Raw genomic sequence first — 19,897 nt, forward strand, 5'->3', positions numbered from 1 at the left:
ATACAGGGAAACAAAAGAGTAAGAGCTGTCACCAAATCCCATCTTTGTTGAACTCAGCTCTATTTCTTCATTCAAGCACAGGCCCATGGCTTTTAAAAAGAACCGTGGAAGATTTTGGAAGCTCCAGCTCAACTGCTGGACAGTTACTTGCATCAGCTGTGAAACAGTGACTAATGTACTTTGGAGATGCTGTTTCGGAGGCATAGCAAATAGTTTAATGGAAAAGAAGAGTCACTTCCTGAGAATTTATGCTATTAAAAGATTAATGTACCTGTGACCGCAAGTTATAAAATGAAACTGCGGTGGAAATAAGCTTGAAAAAATAAAAATAAAAAAATCAGCCTTCTAGCTGGTGTATTCTGCACAATAGATTTGCTGCAGTTTATTTAAAAAAAAAAACCAAAAAACCCTTAGAGAAAGCGTGATGATTAAAAACTAGCTATAAAAGTTTAAATAAAAACTGAAGTCAATACACTGGAAAAATACAAGTTTCTATAAATGTAGTTTGGGCAACATCGACATGAGCTGTGCTTTGGCCTTGTGCCTGGATTAAATTTTGAATAAACACTTTATCTCATGTGAAAATAGGCAAGTCCTTCAAATCAAAGCCACGCTGTTATCTGCCATCTTCCCTTTATTTATTCCTTTTTATTTGGGAGTGAATTTGGTATTCCTCGTGAAAGCGGAAAGGCTGGTAAATCAACAAAAAGTTAGGCTGAGACCAAAAAGCCACTGTGTGGGCTCCCTAAACCAGCTGCCTCCGTACCTCTGCTCCGTAACATCTTTGCTCTCCTACGCCTGGAGTAGAAGATCACCAAGCTTCATGATTTTGTGATTTGGATTAGTTTTATGCTACAACTTTTACAATACATCCTTGTAATTAATGTTATTTTTTCCCTGCTCGTTGTCATTCAAGTGGAGTTCGCATCCACTGCTACTTAAATGCATTAATGGATGTTGCAATAACAAAAAAATTGCTGTCCTGCCTAGCTAATGCTTTGATATATTACCAACCAACTATAAATTACAGCAAATTTAAGGTTTCCCCCTCCAGTTTCTAACTGCCTTTTGCTGTGCCTGGTCTATGTCCCAGCAGCCAAAGCTGACATCCAGCTGACAGCCCTACAAAACATCATGGAAATTAGTGTATCATGTCTAGAAAGACTCGTTTGTAAAATATCTGGTCCCGGTTTTCTAACGCGAGGAGGAAAATTGCATTTTAATTTTCAATGCGTGGGCTGCTCAAACTCCTGGAATAGAATCATTTGCAAAGTAAGCACACGGAGGGAAAACAGCACTAATGATAGAGAAAATTTAGCAGTTTGTTTCGTAAAGCTCCTCTTTCTGTGGAGTCTGGTAATGAAAGACAGCGCAAGCAAAGGATAAATACATCAGCTACAATTATGCCAAAGGTATGTAACAGGGAACAAATGTCAGAGCAAAGGTGGGTAAGGTGGCATGATAGCTTGATTATACACATGAAAAAAAAGGTATAATAGATTTATCAATCTGGTTTTGCTGCCTGTCCTACACAAAAGGGATTCAATACCGAAAAGAACACCAAACCCACTTTTCTTCTCTCCTCAGAAACGCACAGACCCTGGCTACAACAGAGAACACATTTATACTGAACCGCCTCAGGTTTGATTCAGATGTGTGACCAGTAGGAGCTAAAAAAGGCTGAAATTTCCTCCCAGTTCACTCACGGAGCACGGGGAGGTGTCGCCCAGCCAGAGGCAGTTTGCAATACCCCGTATTTAGGGACTGAAATCACAATTGGTTTCGCACAGGTTGCTGGTACCCGATGACCACCAGGCCCGAATATGAACCAGTAACATAACAGTTGAAAGAAACTCTAAGCTTTTTACAGTTAAAAGACGCTCTATCCCTTTACTAAAAGCATCACTTCCACATTCACAGTAAATGTACCAACTGCAAACTTCATTTCTAACCCTACAATACTGTACTACTGTACAAATTTCTTATAACTGTACTGCTTCAAGTCCCAGCAAATACAGAACAAAACACAAACCCCGTAAAGACATTATTCTCTCCTCCTTTTTGAATAAATTACACAGCATTTACAATACATCTGTTGTAGGCACCTAAAGGTTTCCCAAAGATGTTAATATGTAAGAGTAGCATTGCGTACATTTTCCAGATGACGTTAAAATTAACTTTTTTGGGGCATGTACACGGGGAAAAAAAGTCTTATCTCCTGAGATTATGCATTTCATCATTATGGCAGAAAGTCAGCCAGCTGGATAGGTGATGGGATATTAACTCCTTCAGCTTGTTACCCTATTGGAGCAGGTTAAATAAATACAGTGATACCAAGCCATCGATGCTGCTTTCTTCTTTTTAGCTCTTTGGAAAGAAAATTTACCGACAGCTTTGCTGATCAAATTGCAGCATGACAAATACAGACACGAAGCAAAGCAGTGCACAACGTAAGGATGGCAGAAAGCTGGTTTCTGAACATTAAACACTGCCTGCTCGTCAAGGATGAAGTGAAAGCACTGCTTGTTATATGCTGCAGTAATTCTAATCGTTGCAAGCAGCATAATCTCAGTAATAGTGTTAATAATTCCATCTATGGGCTGTCCCCATCTGGCCTGCCAAGGTCAACAGCATCTTTTTTTTTTTTTTTTTTTAAAATACGGGAGCATATGTAAGTGTAAAGGAGGAAAATAAGAATCAGAATTTAACCTCCCACGCTGTGGCATCTGCTGGCTCGCCAGGGACTAGCGCAGGGTTTGGCTCCAGGGCTGACTGTTGGCACAGCTGATGAGACAGAGAACAAGGTACTGGGCGCGGTCCAACGTGCACAACGGGAAGTTAAAGGAGGTGGGAGTACAAGAAGAAAGGGGAAAACCACTGTTAAACACAGCTACGTAACATATCCTCATCTACCCTGGCTAGAAAGAATCTGAAATGAAAGTCGGCACAAGAACTCCTTTGGGATTGGGAAGGTTGGAGCTCGGATCTGGATACTACAGCTTTAATCTCTAATTCTACTCCTAAGCAGGGGAGTAAGGCCTGCAGGCACAGGCTACGCAGAGCAGTGACTGGAACAACCTTTACTGCAAGTCACCGTCACCGTGTTGGAGCTCTGTGTGTAACATCCCAACACCCTGCAGAGAGCAAAGAGTGGGTTTTGCCAGGATTTGCTGAAGTTCTGTTCAGCGCGCCCTCAATTTTTTTCGACTAAAGTTGACCTCGATGAAAATAACTGTACATCCAAAAAAACCTTTCCCTCTAAGGGTTTGCCACCCTTACCAAGAAAACAATAAAGAAGCAGAAAAACATGAAGAAACGTGGGAACGAGCGGGGGTTTTTTTGTGCGTAGATAGCACATACTTGCTGAAATGGAGATTTTGTTTCTCTTAGGTGGTCAGTGGGAGCAAACCATTCTTCAAATCGTTCGCAAAGCAATGAAAAACCACATCCCCATTCCCCCTGAAAGCTTTGTTAGATATATTCTGTCTGTGCAAAGCATTTAAGATTAAAAAGAAAGTGTGAATTAAGTAATTTTAATAGTGTATGAAGACTGTAGTTAGGAAAGTATCCATGTGCAAAGTGAGACTTTATAAAAGGCTCTGAATTTTGTTAAATATATAAACACACACATAGAAAATTTAAAATTTGCTCGAGGCAAACTGACCAAATCTTCAGGAATTTTATTTGAGTTGGTTACCGGTAAAGACTAACAAATTGGTTAGTTTTAACTAACCCAAGGTGACAGCTCAGCATCACACGCCATGTAGGGGAATTAAAAAAAAAAAAAAAAAAAAAAAGCAAGCTTTTATGAGTTCTTTTAGCAGTTCCTCTTTTCTGAACAGGGTTCAGGCGGCTGTTCCATTCAACCATCACTATTTATTTTGAAATATATCATTCTTGGGGGGCTAATGGGGAGGAAATTGGTTGGACTGGACGATCTTCAAGGTCTTTTCCAACCTAGATGATTCTGTGATTCGGTGAAAATGAGAGTTTGCTTTTTATTTTTTCTCAAATTACATCAAAATGTGCTTTCTTCCAAGCTAAACAGATGGGAGATGTCTCTGACCTATTTTGCAAACCAGCCACAGACGTTACAAACACAATTAGTTTCACATAAAACTGAATTAAAAAAATCATTACCAATCTTCCACTGATCAAAGTTGCTTTTCAGTTCAATTTTGGGTATATTGGATAAAATTTTCAAAAGAGTTAGCTTGACTTTGAACACAGCAAGACATACTCATGCAATTGAATTTAACAGTTTAAGAAGTTACCAACTCCTTGGATGAAATGCAGTAGTGATCAGGTTTGTGGTCTGCTCCAGTTTAACTTCTTTACTGCTTTAAGTGAAACTAGTGATTCATATAGAAAATGTCAAATATTTACTATATCTCAAATAACAGGGCAGTAACTGGCAGGTGAATAATGGTAACATCAAAATCTGTGACAAATCTTTGAGGGAAACATCTAACCCTGCTCACAGGAACAGACAGCCTGTTTTCCAAGGCCTTACACTGATTTTTTAATGAATTAAATTTTCATCTCAAATATCCAAATCAATTTGGGAAACAGGCTTTGCTCTGCCGATGCCTTTCACTGTGATCTCTACATAAATGACTCTTTAAGGGATGATGTAGAGCCTACGGTTTTCTAAACATTTGGAAGAATAAAGCCTTTCATCCAAGTATCTCGGATAACATCGTAAACTATTAATGAAACTTCAAAAAAACCCACGCAGACGTTTTTCTTTTCAGGAGATGGCAAATAAATGTTATGGCACTTATCCAAGGTCAGAAAAATCAATCTAAAGTAAACTCAGCAACAGAAAAAGTTGGTTGTTTTTTGTTTTTTTTTTTTTTGGTTTCTTTTGCATTAGCTTCAGCCACACAGCTACGAGATTTTTCTAGTTAGCTAACAACCAACCAAATATTATCAATTTGGGTTTATATTCAATATTAAGTTGGGAGTTACTACTAGGGAAGAGCCACATGGAGACGAGGTGAGGTTTACTGGTTGGAAACCATACCAGGTGTGAAGAGCCGTTGTTGGTCACCGAGGGCAGGCTGGCCCAGCGTTCGTTTTCCAGTTCTTCCATCACTTGGTTCATGGCACTTTTTAGCCACGTATCCACGGACACACCGATCTGCTTCAGCAGATCGAGACGGGCTTCTGCTTTCAGCTTAATTATCTGAGGAAATAAACACACACGGGTCAGAATTCTTTCAAGATTACGTTTCGCTCTTTGCCACCATTCAAATGAGTTATTTCCTGATCTGCAAATTATTCAGGTGGCTCCAAAAGCTGCTCCACGTGGAAACGAGTCCGGCTCTTCATTTCCTTGCCTGCAGGAACGTGGTGTGAGCCAAGAGACAGGGAAGGGTTTTCTAGAGATGCAAAACTACAGGCACAGCCAATTTCACAAGTTGGTGTTTTTAAAATAACATCTGTTAGTTTATGCTAACTTTCTATTCATATATGCTAGTGGTTGGTTAGTTTAGATTATTTTCGAAGTGTAAAAACTCAGACAAAACCCAGTGCTTCACAGTATTTTTAACATTAGGAATACTCCTGGGCTACGGACCCTGGATGCCCTCACAGCTGGTCGACTAAACAAATAAATCTGATGTGATACACACACACAAACCCACCAGCCCTCCCCAAAACGAGGCCATTTTCCATCAGCGCTTGCTGGAGATCACAGTAAGTTTATTTTTGATGGAAACAGAATATCTTAATAATTCCAAAATTAAATAAATATCACACTTCAGTGAACAGATTCATGATTTTTGTCTTTAGAACAGAATGAAAAGTGAGGTTTTCTGACAGCTGGGTTCAGCTCAGCATCCTGGCATGCTTTGTGGTCTGCGGAGCCAAGGCTTTAACAAATTCATGGTAAACCACCACCCTGATCCAAATTATTTAACAATCTAAACAGGAAAGGAAAGAGTAGCATGAAGAAATTCAGAATTTCAAGATAAGCAGAATTTCAAAGAGTGCATCAAGAAATGGGGGGCAAACCTAGTAATAAAACTGAGGATATTTATATCCAGTTCAGCCCTATCATCGTCAGCCTGTTGCACTTGCTCATCAGAGGAACAAAAATCAAGTGATTTACCAAAGGTCCTTGAAGTGAGTCACCGATGGAGGCAGTAACAGAAACTCACTGAACCGCCCTGGAGTTTTTCCTGCATTTCCTTTCACAGCATTGTTCATTTTTAGCACGTTACTGGACAAGTAAGCAAAGTTCCACCTCCTTTCTCGCCCTTCCATCCCCCTCCATGGGGATCAGAAGCCCCTTCCTTCAGCATCACTGCCTGTATTGACACATCAAGTTGTCAGCGGCGCTGGGGGACCAAGCAGATCCACCAAAAATAGATGGGTCTAAGCCAAAATCAGAGGGAAATTACTTTTTCTGTAGTGACCGAAGCACAGTAGACTGTGTAAGAATCGACGTACAGTGAATTAAAATGCCAGTTGGTGCCACACACTTTTATCTCTTACACATATCCTGACTACATCCAAAATTCTGTGTCGAGCTGAAATGATACTGGTATTTGTCTTGTTTTTGACACGCTGCTGCACTTTACTATTATCTTTCTGTTAAGAAGATAAATCAGAAAATAAATGGCTGTAACTTTCATTCAGCTGAACGCTCAAACGTGGATCCATTTTAATTGTAAAATTATTTGCAAAGGCGACTTTAAACCTGTTTCAAACAATGAAACTACTTTCGAGAGCTATCATTTTTTAATTCCATTTAGAAGAAATGTAATTTTTACAAAGTAGATAAGTTATTAGAGTAAAATTTATTCTGTGATATGTATCTTCGTATGGGTACAGCTGCAGGCACATGCTCACAGGGAGAAGGATTGGACAGGGTGGAGAAATATTTCCCACGGGAAAAGCCAAAGCCACTTAGACAAGTGAAGTGTCCACTTCTCCATGCAAGTGGTCTTCAGGTGAATAATTAACATGTACTGTAAATACCGTTCATATAGCCGAGAAAATGAGGAAAAATCTAAAATACATTAATATACATCACACTACTTGAGTCAAGATCCAGAAAATACTGATTGAAAATGAATAAACATCAACATTCACACTGAAAGGCAGATCCTTTCAATTGCGGCATCAAGCATCTTCTGAAAACCTTGTGAGTCAGTGTGGCCCATGCCCCAACCTGAAATCTGTAAATATTTACAAAAGCAACACCTATGAGAAGGTCTGAAATCAGAAGGGTTAGAAGAGTTTTGAGTTCCAGGGGTGAAGGGAGTAGGAATTTTATCCCTTTCCTGGTCTTAGAAAGGCAATACCTCTCACTTAGATTGTTTCATTTTGCCCCTACTTATATTAGTTTGCACATTTTAAAGCTGTAAGAACACGGAAATAAAATAATTTTAATTAATCATTAACCTTTTATTTGGAAAAATATTGTTTTAGGAGCACTTATTAAATTGAGAAGTGGATTTCTCACTGTATCAAGCTAAACAGAGAACATGCTTTAAATCAAAGCTGTTAGCACAGACGGGTTGCACCAAAAAACCTGAATCCAAGGGCGCCAATTTCTGCATGTGAACACACCTCTCTCCTGTTAATAAATATTCAAGATTTTGAACAAAACCACTTTCTAACTACATCTGCTTTGAAAGAAGGGGTGATGAGTGGCTCTCAGTGAAGATGAGCATCGCTCCTGCCTCTTATCTGGATGCTCCTACACCCAAGGTGAAGTGTTGGAGCACGGGCAGCTCCAACCCCGGCAGCTGCAGATCAACGTGCACGTCAGACATCCGTCGTGTGAGCACAACCTAGTCCAAGGCTACTCATCCACATGGGGTTGATCTGTGACTCTGGTAGGGCACGGGTGGGTTAGTGGGTCAGGTGGACACGTCATCCTTTTATTGGGTTCTGTTTGAAACTGTGATAGATTGACTTAATGCAGTCATTTGCTTTAGCTTGTTAACGAGAAACTCCCCATTTCATCACATTACCAAGCTGAGGTGCCTCCGCGTATCTATGTACTTGCGGAGTAAAGTAGCTATCCCCTAATTTGTCTTTATACTCAAGACATCGTATTACGAGAACTTTCCATATTCCTTCAACAGAAGTTGCCTGGGAAATGATCGGCCTAGTTGTGCTGCTGTTTTACCTTGTTATGCAATTTCCAATTAGCTTGAGTTATGCAACAGCTATAAACATTAGTCTAGGCATGCTATAAACATTTGTAGTTCATATTAGCACTCAGTCTGCTGTAAACCATGTTGTTTGTACAAACTTGTTAGTTAAAATAAACAAGCTGCTCCAAGATCCTTGACTGTACTTGCTAAGGGTCAGACAAGAGTTTTTAATTCAAGGTACCCAGCGAATCCAATCGAGTTACCCCACTCTATTTACACACAGTAGTCTTAATATTCAACAAATGTTTGTTCCAAACCACAAATGTTTTGAGTTTCATTCCACTGCAGACAAGCCATAAAAGTACTTAAAGTATTAGGTCAGGCCTGCACTTGAAAGATGGATAACGTTATTTACAAGCATACGTATATTTTAACCTAAATAATTATACTGGTAGACCAGAGTTAACAGCTTCCTACCTATAGGAAAATAAAACCAAAACCCAAAACCAGAGAGTAGTGTAACTTTAGTCTGCTTGTCACACAGGAACAGCTACGTATTTAAAAATACAAGCACCTCATTCAAATATCACTACGTCTAAATTAGCTTGGGTTTGATGCTTTCACTGGGCCAGAATAAAATGTTAAGTAAGAGGGAAACACGGGATCGTCCTGCAGAAATACTGGTGTTTTCACCTGCATCAAGTCATGCAACAAGCTTTTCTGTGTGTGTACCCGAGCACAAGGGAGGCTCTTCCCTTTGGAAGGGGAGCGTCCTGCAAAGCTGGAGCCCTGACTTCAACCGGGAGGGAAGCTGCAGCTCCAGCCTGCCCAGACTTCTCCCTGTTTGACACAGGAAGGTAGTCAGAAAGTGATGCACTGAAAAGAGACACGGTGTGTTTCCTGACAAACAATACCCTTAAAAAACGATGCACTAGTCCTCAAAGCCTTGTTCCCTCAAAAAGATCAGATATTCCAAATTAAGAACTAAACAAGGCTTGAATCGTAGATTTTTCCCTCTCAACCAAATGGACTCTAGCTGACACACATGCCATACTTCCCGACGGAGTGACCTCCACTGACAGAAGCTCACAGACTTGAAAATATTTTAAACCAAGTAACCACTTATATTCCCACTTATATACTAAGTGTCTCCAGGAAGGCTGCTGAGGTTTAAAAGCACAGGAATGCCAGAGTCCAACACGCGCTCTGAAACCTGGGCGCCGCTCAATTTTCATTATTAAGTCCCATTGTAGGACAAATGTTTTCCTGTTTAACAGTGAAATTTGCTGTTTACAATTACTATTTACCAATTACTGTTAATAGCTAAGGACTGGGATATCTTTAGGCTGATTTAAGAACTGTCAGCCACCCACAAAGTTTACAAACAGTGTTCTGGGTGGTTCCTGCTTCTCGGAGCTGTTCCTTTGCCTTAGTTGACGGTAGGTTATAAGAAGATGAAAGAAAAAAACCTCCCAAAGTTTTTAAAAATATAAATATTGTTATCTAGTTCTCACATACCTATCCTTGCTCTACATGGAAGAAGGCAGAGTTTTGTTTATTTACTGTTCCAGTCTTAATTAAGCAAAGGCTTTAGACCTACAGCTTGCACAAGATGAAGATAAACAACTGCTTTGGAAGTCATGAAAATTAAAACCAGCAAGAATACGTTACATAGCTGTTCTCTGTTCCCAGAAAGAAAAGAGCCTGGAAGAAACCAAATGTTCATTTACATCCCACAAACACCTCGGTTACAAGTCTTTTAAAGTCGTTTATAAGTGTTGGGGTAAAAAGCAAACACAGAAACCCAGCAAAGCTGATCTAACGCAGCCCCTTAAATATTTCAGTTTATGACTGTTAGATCACTTTTGAATGGAGTTTCTTGAAAGTAGAGTTGCTTTAGTTTACACGATTTTTCAGGGCGCAGAACAAGACCGTGACCCTTGTCCATCAGAGCGCTGCCCTCCCTGCCGGACATTCCCTTTGCTTTTTCATCTGCATTAAAACCACTTCAACCCCACTGCCCAGCCCAGATTACTTCTCTTAAAGAATTCAGAATTATTTATTTTAGATGAAGGTTATACTTACGAGCATGTTCAGATATTAAAATCGGATTAAATTAGGATTGCAAGTAGACCTAAAGTGTCTTTTGTGAGAAATATTTTACTCCACTCCAGTCTTTTTCCAGTGGCAGGAACAAAATCATTAGTGGGTTGGATAGTCTCATTTGGCAAATTGTTTTAGCTAATATGAAAACAACATGGAAAGGCTGGAAAGATACTATCTTTATTTTTCTCATTTAGAGTAATTTTTGTTTAAATTCTAGGCTTTTTTAATTAAAAAAGTATGAAAACAAAATTTTTTTTTAATGAGAAATACCCTACCACTTATAATTTTGGGTCACCAGAATTCATTTGCCCATTGACAGGTAGAAGTAACTGTGAGTACAGTAAAAACAAGTCTTGGAATGCCACAAATTTCTCAAAACCCAGCGTAAGCCCTCCCCTGAAAATCAGTTTTAAATCGCAGTCCAGCATTAGTAAGTAAGGATGCATGAACAAATAATCCAGGTAGCTCAACCTGATTGATGTTTTGCGTGTAAAGTTAGATATGCTGAAAACGCCCCAATCAAATAAAAAATCCTATCCGACCCGACTCATCTAAAATTTTGATCCTTGAGGCACAGACTTGAGCTGTGCCTTGAAAGAGGAGTCTAACAGTAATTTTAGCTGTACAGTGTCCACCTTCAAGACTGTATGATGCCTGAGATTTATCAAAAACAGGTAGAAAAGATATACTTTCTGCTCTAACCTGTGCTTCCCTTGTCTTCCCTGCACCAAAAAAATACACTTGCTACCTGGCTCCAGGTGAAGCTCAGCCTGTGCCTGCAACAGAGCAAGAGCAGCGAGTTCTGTCACAGCCTGGAACCACCCACCACTATGAATTCACCTGGCCAGGACTAAAAACCCCAAACTCAGTGTTTTTTCTGCACCAGCTAGGGAACGAGCTAATAAATGACATTTTTCAGCACAACACTGAGTGGGTTGTTTTAAGTGGGAGGATGGGTGTGAAGTTGCTACAGATATTACAGCAGAGTTTGTTAATTTATATGCTAAATATTCTGCATGGAGTTAAATCAAATGAGACTCTTAAGGTGAAGCAAACAGGAAATGAAACACTGACACAGATAACGTGTCTCAAGAGTGAATGCCAAGGTTAAGAAAACAGAGGTGAAGCTATTAATGGAGAAGAGCCCACCTGCGTAGCTCTTTGGAAGGCTGATTTTTTTCCCAAGCTCAAGAATATAAAAACGCTGGAGATTTCTAAACAGAGAAAGCAGTTGGTGGGGAAGGAGATGGAGAGTAAATGAGAGCAGTAGCAAAGCATTTTGTAGGGTTTAAGAAGTTGTTCCCAGGCTACTGGTAATGGGACTGAATGGAAATGACCCAAATTCCGTAAGTAGAAAATGAAATGGATATAAAATGTATGTATGCAAACCTTTATTAACACATTTCTCTGCAGTCCTGGTAATGAATACTGGTTCTTAATATAATGAAAGATGTTGCATACATTTCATAGTCAAAAGAGGCAGTAAGGTTTAAGCAGAGGCTGGACTAGATTCACCCCCAACGCTCCTAACCTGAAACGACATCACTTTCAAACCACAGGTTTAAGGAACTGAGTTGGATTTGCAGTTTGCTCCACCTTTCAAAAGAACTGAGTAATAATAATAATTAAAAAAAAAAAGACAGAAAGAAAATCTACAACACAGGCAACATTAATATTCTTGAGGCCCAGCCTAATCCCTGATCCCTTTACCAGAAAGACTGAGAGATCAGATACAGCAATCACTCTTCATCTCAGCAACATTTAAAGTCATGATGACTGTTATTTGTAGGATGTTTTCAAAATAACTTATCGATTTGTTTTGATATATAAGGATATCTAACCTTTATAGAACAGAGGGATCTATATAGAGAGCACACATGGCTCTTCAGTTGACTATATCCTTCCAGGAATCTTTACGACTGTACTTCATCATTAGTTTCAAAACATCTCTGTGTTTGTTCTTGCCCCTTCATCCCACAAAATACTTTGCTCTGTTAAACGTCCATTAATGAAAAAATATTCCTTATTATTATTGTGAATTCATATACCCCAGTCTTCCAAAGACTTCCCTTCTCATTGTTCACACCAGAAAAAGCAGGTTTGTCAAAAAAATATACCGTGAAATATTTAAGCATATTGCATGCTCTCCAAATTTCTCACAGCAAGTCCCTGAAAAATAATTATGAGAAAGTGTGAATTCAAGATTAAAAAAAAAATCACAAATACGACAGTGTAATTTTGGCAGCACTGCAGTCAGGATGATTAAATGTTGCAATATGGCTGAAGAACTAAGACTTGTACATCTTCCTAATACCGTAATACAGCTTCAGGGCTCTGATGATGTTCTCAACGACATTCTCATCTCTGCACATGCCCTCACTAAACTGTTTTACACCAAAAGAGTTCAAAATTCCTGATCTGTGGATGTCGGTGGCATTTTTCCAGGCTAGTCCTCAATCTGCCTAGCCGGAAAGACTGAGAGCTCCTACAGATCTCCTGCTGAGAAGGCAATCTGTTTACCTAGCACAGCCCTCCCAAGCATATGTTTCCTGAGCAAAGCCATAGATGGTAGCAAGTGACATTTCACAAATTCAACTTTTCTGGGGTTGGTAGCCTCATTCCACGTCATTTATTTTAGTGAAGCATATGGAATTAGCTTTCCTCACAGTTCTTACGAGCAGAGAATGACACCGCTCTTGCAGTTGAAAGGTTCCACTGCAAGAACACACAAATAAAAACAGGCTGAAACGTAGCTACGTCTACTTGAGACGCAGTAGGACCACATGCAGCATACGATTAATAGATTAGATCCTAAGATAGAACAGGAGCCCAGCCAGCAAACACAACTGTTACCACAGCACAATAATAAATATTCATAGCCAAATATAAGGCGAGGGAGAAAACAGCCCTCCATTTACAATTAAAAATGGACCTCAGCTTCTGAACTAATCAAATGAAGTAAACAGCTAAATAATAAGTCTTAATCAAATCTTACCTGGTACAAATACTCTCTCGAGAGTTGTAGATATCCTAATGATGATACAAAACGCAGCCCCTTACAATGAAGTGGAAATAGGACTAATTGCTGCGGAGGCCCCAAGACCTTCTTTGAGTATAGACCCGAGCACAAATGGGAAATCTCCCATCATCGCTGAGAAAAATTATGTCAGCCCTGAGACCAACTATACTGCTTGGTGAGACTCACACCGGGCTGTCAAAGTACCAGAGTCTTTAGTCTGATAGAGGCAAAATAAGATGAGAGGAAGAATTTGAGTAACCCAGCCTCAGGGTCCGGGATGCAGGCTGAAAGGAGGATTATAGAAACCAAGGAAATAGCTTCAACTTTTGTCTTCCCTTATTTCTGCAACACAAATCAGTGGAGACAGTAAATTTTTGTCTCCAATAGTTTAAAGGGACATGGACAGTGGAAAAATGGAAAGCTATTTTAAGGCAAACCAGATCTATCCCATTGGCTGAACTATGATAACAGCTGTAAAACACCCTGCAACCTTCCTTACTGTCGTGACAAAAATGAAAGCTTCAAATACAGAAGTTCTAGTTCAGTTACCTGAGTCGGTTGAGTAAGTGCAAAGGAGCTCCAAGATTAGTTTGTTTTCTCAAATTCCTGAATTTCAAAGGCGTTGACCTCCTTCCTTTAGAGATGATGCTTGAATTGTGCCACCTTCAATTTAAATGAGCACCCTCTGCTTTCAGTGCTTGTCTTTATCGAAACCCAGCCCTGACGCAGCAGCGGTTAAATGCTGTTTTGACAAGGATGGAATTCCTCTGCGATCTAAACTCTACGGTGTAGCATTAACCACAGTCAATTTTAGTGCTCTGCCAGTGCCAGAGGTATCATCAGACATACTCTAACATTTCCTTTAAAAACAAGCGAGCAAAACAAACAAAAAACCTTTAACAAAACAGAGATTTTTCTATTTTTAAGAAGAAATGTGTTCTAGTTATCAGTTACAGTCGTTGTACATCATCTACCGTGTATCAACTGTAAGAGAAGCACTCCGCCATAAGCTGTAATTTTCCCTAAACTTTAATCAAGGATGTTTCTGCTCCCTGAAACATCACAAGGAAAAATACCTTCTATCCCGGGGAGAAAAAGATCAAAAATAACCCACTGAGCAGTTAATGTGCCAATCTAAGGTTTCATGTTCAGGCACTGCATCTTTCAGAAGACAAAAACCTTTAGTTTCTCCAATGTGTCTTGATCCTATGCACACTTTTTCTATATTTCTTTCCTGTACCTTCGAATTACGCCTGCTTCCACACTCATTGTGCTTGTCAGAAAATACTTCAGTTATATGTACAGTACAGTTCTTCAGTTCCTCTCAGTTGTTAAGATTTCAAAAGATTTGGTGTCTCTGAGGAAGAAGGCAACAAGATGAATATATCTATGCGTAATACACCCTTGAGAAATCACATTACCAATATTTATTGTCTCTAAAAGGTTCTGACTCAGCTCATGTTCTATTAGATGGCACATAGAGACCTGTTTGTCTTCTGATAGTTTAGCAGGCTGGCACTGGAGCAGTGTGTCAAGAATGTAAAATTCCCCAGGGAGAAACACGCAAGTGGAAGCATCTAGCAATGACCAAAATAGCTTTGCCAGAAGAAAGGCAAAATTTAATCCCAATCTGTTTGTGAAGCTATCCTCCCCTTCTGAAAGGATGAAGAAAGAAAAAGGAGGAAGAGAGTAAATTTACAAAGGAGAAAGCACCAAAGAGTGGGTGAACAAGCCAGAACCAACAGGCATCACTAGTGCAGAAAGGAAATAAAAATAAAAAGCATTTCAAGAGAAAAACATTAAAAAAAAAAAATCAAGAAAGTAGAACACCTCTGGAATGAGGATACATATTATCTAACACACCACAAGAGGAGAGAAAGCTTGTGTACAGACACATGCACACGCATGTGACCTACGAGTAACATTCAGCAAAATGTCTTCAAAGTGCTGGCAGTGCACACACACACCCCATCACTGAAACACCGAGTCCTACGCGTGCTGCTCTGCAGGTATTGCAGGTTGTTGCAGCCACTGACTTGAGGAAATTTTCTCAAGGTTATGAAATTCATCCCCTGCGAGCGCTGCCGTCTTCTAGATGTGTTACCTTCTAGCTTGATTCGATTAGAACAGATGGGAGCTTTCCACATGAAGTTTGACCATCATGGCAAGAAACAACAGCACATGAACCAATACTTGTTGCAGCTACAAGTAAAGTGTGTTGATACGTTCCCAATAAAACTGTTTGATTTAAAAAAAAAAAAAAAAAAAAAAAAATCTACATGCTATCATCAAACGCTTTCAGACACGGCCCCAGAATATATTACTCTTCCAGTTACAATCCCAGCAGTATCCACAAAGTTTTGCAGATGGAAAGACTTAATGTGACAAGGTGATAACGAACTAACTAGTGTCAGAGGGCAAATTACTTCGGGCTGTTCACACAGTGCAACCGTGTACGGTGTCAGGCAACCATAAAAAGCCTTCAGTAACAGCCACAAAGCTAAATCCAATAAACAGTTCTTTGTATGTTTTGGGGACTTCTTTATTTTTGTTGTTGTTGTTTTACTTTATAAATTGCATACATCAAACCGACAAAGCCTGTGCAATCTTTCTTTTCCCACCTTCCAAGTCCTCTTTTTCTGAATAACGTGGAGGTGTTGAAAAATCTTTCTCCTTCCTAAGCCAGGTCCTTCCACTAATTGACCACTGACTCCTGCCAACTCTCTAGACACTCTTCTTTCCCCACGTGCTGCCCTGAGAAGGATCTCTTTGAAGCAGGGAGATAAATCAGGGGTGGCTTTGCTTTCCTTCCCAGCTGCAGCTCCTTGACCCAAACTCAGGGCAGTGGGACAGGGAGAAGGCAGCTCCTCAGCTCCCCTACAGCCTAAATACCTCACTTATAACTTTTTGCACAAATACCATTCCCCAACCCAACCATCAGTAATTCCAACTTAACCAGTTGCACTTAAATATGCAGGAATGCTGCAAATGTTTGGTTTTCACATACTGAAAAAAATTATAATTGTATTACAAAAGAAAATGGTTTTACCCAAAGCTTACATAGTTTATTCTTCTACGGATCATATGTGTGCAAAAATCTCTTGTCTAATTAAAGGTCCTGAAATTACCTAATAGGGCCGCTTAGAGGAGTGGGGACTAATAAGGGTTGAAGCTAAAAGAAAAGCCCATTCCTAAGTAAAAAAGCTTACTGAATTAATTTACTAGTCTCTCTTTAAAAAAAACCCTGTACTATAAGTAACTTACGTAGCAATATGTAAAAGTCACAAAGTGGTTTCCACGTTCAAAAACTCAGAGACAACTTCGTGTCTTTGAAATCCACACTTGAAAACTTGTACCAAAAGACAAGGAAGAAAATAAGTGAAAATCACCCAGCTACTGAGTCTTCCTGGACTCAAGTACTTGGCACTTTCACCCTTTTCTGTTGGAAAACAGAACGCGTGTTAAATATTAGAAAGGTAAGGGACGTTTTAACTACGACTCACTGGCTAGCACTGGAAATCCATGGAAACACAGGACTTGGTAAAAAGCATTTAATATAGACAATAATGTAAAACACATCTCGGGGAAAAATATTCACGCTCTCTCCCTCTTTGGAGTACTGTTTGGTGTTTATAAGGATGTGCATATATGACTCCACTTTTGTGCCTCATTAGATCTGAGAATTATATGCTATTTTTGTCCCCCTCCACTGCTCCATGAATCACCTTCCTGGCCGTGCACTCCTTGCCCAGTATGTTTCCCAGAGGAGCTCTATCCCTCCCTCTGCTTTTGGAAAAGACTGCTGCCTTCTACAGCACACTACAGGGCTTATTTCAGACCTCACATCTCTTTTTTTATATAGAAACCTTGCACTTCTTGGCACTTGCCTTCTATCCTCAGTTATACTCTGTGGCTGTGGCCAAGGCAACTGCAATTTTGTCTCAAGCTCTTTTAGCTAATTCTCTCCGAAAAGCCAACCTTCTGCTGGGCAAAAGTCCTCATGTGCTCTTAAATTTCTTCTTTGCTAAATCTGCATAGGCAATAACTGGCATGGTATCCCCGCCTTTGTGTGCTCTCTCTAACATTCAAACAGGACCATGGCCTAATTTCTACTGTGGAGATCCTCCTTAGCCATTACTCCAGCAGCACTTACCTTCAAAGTTCTAACTTTCCAGAATTTAACAAATTAAAAATATTCCTGTCAATTTTTCTCTCCCCCAAGGAGACATGTTATCTCTTTGCTCAGTTTCCACTGACTTATTGGGTTCTATTAATTATGCATTCTTCAGACTTGCAAACACTTTAAGTTCCAGACTGATTTCATTTGCAGCTTTTGTAATATTTTTGTGAGAACCTTCTCCTCTGCAACTTCTTATCCTGATTTTATTTCTTTCTGCTGCTGCTTTTATCTTTCGTTCTCAAGCTCTCTGTCCTTGCATATTTAATCATTAACTTCATATACACTAAAGTAGTTTGGAGTGTAGTCTCTTTGAAATAATTTACTCAAAAGAAAAGGCTACTGCATTTTATGACACTTTCTGTTAAGAGAGCATATTCTGGATTTGTTTTAAAAAGAGAGCCTAACACCACAACAGTAAGAGGAATATTTTTACTCTGTATTTTCTAACCTCTTGAACTGTAAATCACATTTCTAATTACATCAGGTACTCTGAATATCTAGCGGTATGAGAAGCACTTAACTGAAACAATTACATTTGCTCTACAGTTTTAATTAAGCAACCCACTCAGCTGAAAACTAATAGATTAGTTCCTGTGGCTTGCAGTAGGTTTTCTGAATCACTGGCCATGAAAACGGTTAACTTTTACCAGCCCAACACTGGCAGCCAAGTATGAAACTAGTTTATCTTTTCATGAGCCTTTCTTAACCCAGAACACGCCTCACAAGGCTCTGTAACTGTTACAAAAGTACCTCAGAGTAAAAGTAGTAAGAGGCACAAAACCATTTTCAAATATTTTCCCATCAACATTATAAATTAATATGTATATTAAAAAATACTAGAACAGAAGGCACACCAGTGTGTGGCAGTTCCTTCTAGAAGCCAAAAAGCGTGAAGATAGAGATACATAATCACCATTTTCTGGTATTAATTCTTCCAAGCAGAAGGGAACTAGTCAATGTGAGATTGTTTTTTCTCTAAGACAAAGCCCCTAAATATAGAGATTCTCGACCTTTGCACAATAGCAGAAAACACAGCAAGTTTAATCATTCTTCATCAGGAGGGGTTTTTTTAATATTACTCTTCTAATCTTGAGGTCTTCATTAAGTTGGTTCAGTGATTTGAGAAGTATGAAATCAAGGAAAAAAACAGGACATCTTAAAATTGCCTGATTTTTGATGCTAAAATATCCACATTTTCACAGACAAAATTAAATAGCTGTAACATAAATCCTTTTGTGGCAAGAAGCTGGACATGCCAAAATAATTTCTTTCTTACCTCAGCTTTGCGAATACTCTCTCTGGCTTCATCTATTTTCTGCTCCAGTTCTGCTCGGGTTTGCTCAGACATCACAGGCCCGTGGCACTCTAGCTCTTCAAGTGTCTGTCAGAAATAAGAAAATACATCCCAGATGTAGTAAGTGCTAGCAAGTCATTTACATGATAAATATTTATGACAAGTCAGGGAAATTTTTGTTTGATTAGATGCTGGCTTGACCAACAATAGTCCATTCCAGGCAAAAAAGATGATGGCCAAGGCAAAACACCATTTAAAAGCACAGTATTTCTCATGGAAATTCCACTTAGGGGAATGCTTCAACATCTTCATGAAAATGTGATGCTGTGGTAGGAATCAGCTCACCTATATGTTGATAATTACGTTTTTAAAATGGGTATGTTGCTCCGCATTTATGTCAGGGTGAAAAAGAGCATCTTAAAAATGGAGAGAGAAGTTGCTAATGGCAGCCCTGCTGTAGGGGAAGCCAAGACGAGTTTCCTTCATTTGCAGGAATGTTGAGTTCAGAGAATTTGCTGAATCACGGAAGATTCTTTGGAGCTTCTTAGGTGCACGTACATGTACGTTGACCGTACAGATCCAAATGAAAAATTAAAAAAGTGTGTGACTGTACAAATTGTCACCGGTTATCTGCAAATCTGTGCCTGTTTTTTTGTGTTAAATAGTCTGGAGAAAGAGGAGAAGGAGCATCAGGTGCTAGGACCAGAATCCACGATGGTCCCTCCTTCCTCTGAGGAGAGTTTTTGCTATCACATTTTGGTTACAGACTCTGTTAATACCCTCTGCCTGGTGCTACAACTCCTGTTTTTTTGCTATAGAGTGACCCAGGTTCAGCAGAAGACAGGGAAGATGGTGAACACCTACTTGGGCCTTGCTTCCTGCTTGGTGTATTCACAGAATCAACTAGGTTGGAAAGGACCTTGAAGATCATCTAGTCCAACCGTTAACCTAGCACTAACAATTCTCCTGGGTAGTCTGAGGAATGACTCAAATCTCTAAAGTGGAACTAGAAGCCAGGTCCTCCACATCCTGGGCAGCACTCCTCAACACTATATATTATAGATATTGTAGTACAGACACGTCCTCTTTAACTGAACTGAGTCTATGCATGTTAGGCTTGACTTAAGCATGTGAAACACATGGTTTTTGGGCAGAATCTAGCCTGGGTCCCAATGCTCTCTCTA

General features: G+C 39.6%; 1 protein-coding gene across 3 annotated transcripts in view; it reads right to left on the minus strand.

Annotated features, from left to right (window-relative positions):
* Positions 1 to 19,897, minus strand: part of FCHSD2 (FCH and double SH3 domains 2) — a 167,228-nt gene that overhangs the window by 8,740 nt on the left and 138,591 nt on the right. For all 3 annotated transcript variants that reach the window (XM_074918894.1, XM_074918874.1, XM_074918884.1), the window contains 2 exons: positions 18,696 to 18,800; positions 5,027 to 5,188 (listed from right to left, as the gene is read on the minus strand). In XM_074918894.1, coding sequence (XP_074774995.1) covers positions 5,027 to 5,188; positions 18,696 to 18,800 — 267 coding nt within the window. The remainder of the gene's footprint in view (positions 1 to 5,026; positions 5,189 to 18,695; positions 18,801 to 19,897) is intronic.

The sequence above is a fragment of the Athene noctua genome, chromosome 1, assembly GCF_965140245.1.
Source record: "Athene noctua chromosome 1, bAthNoc1.hap1.1, whole genome shotgun sequence".
Taxonomy (NCBI): Eukaryota; Metazoa; Chordata; class Aves; order Strigiformes; family Strigidae; genus Athene; species Athene noctua.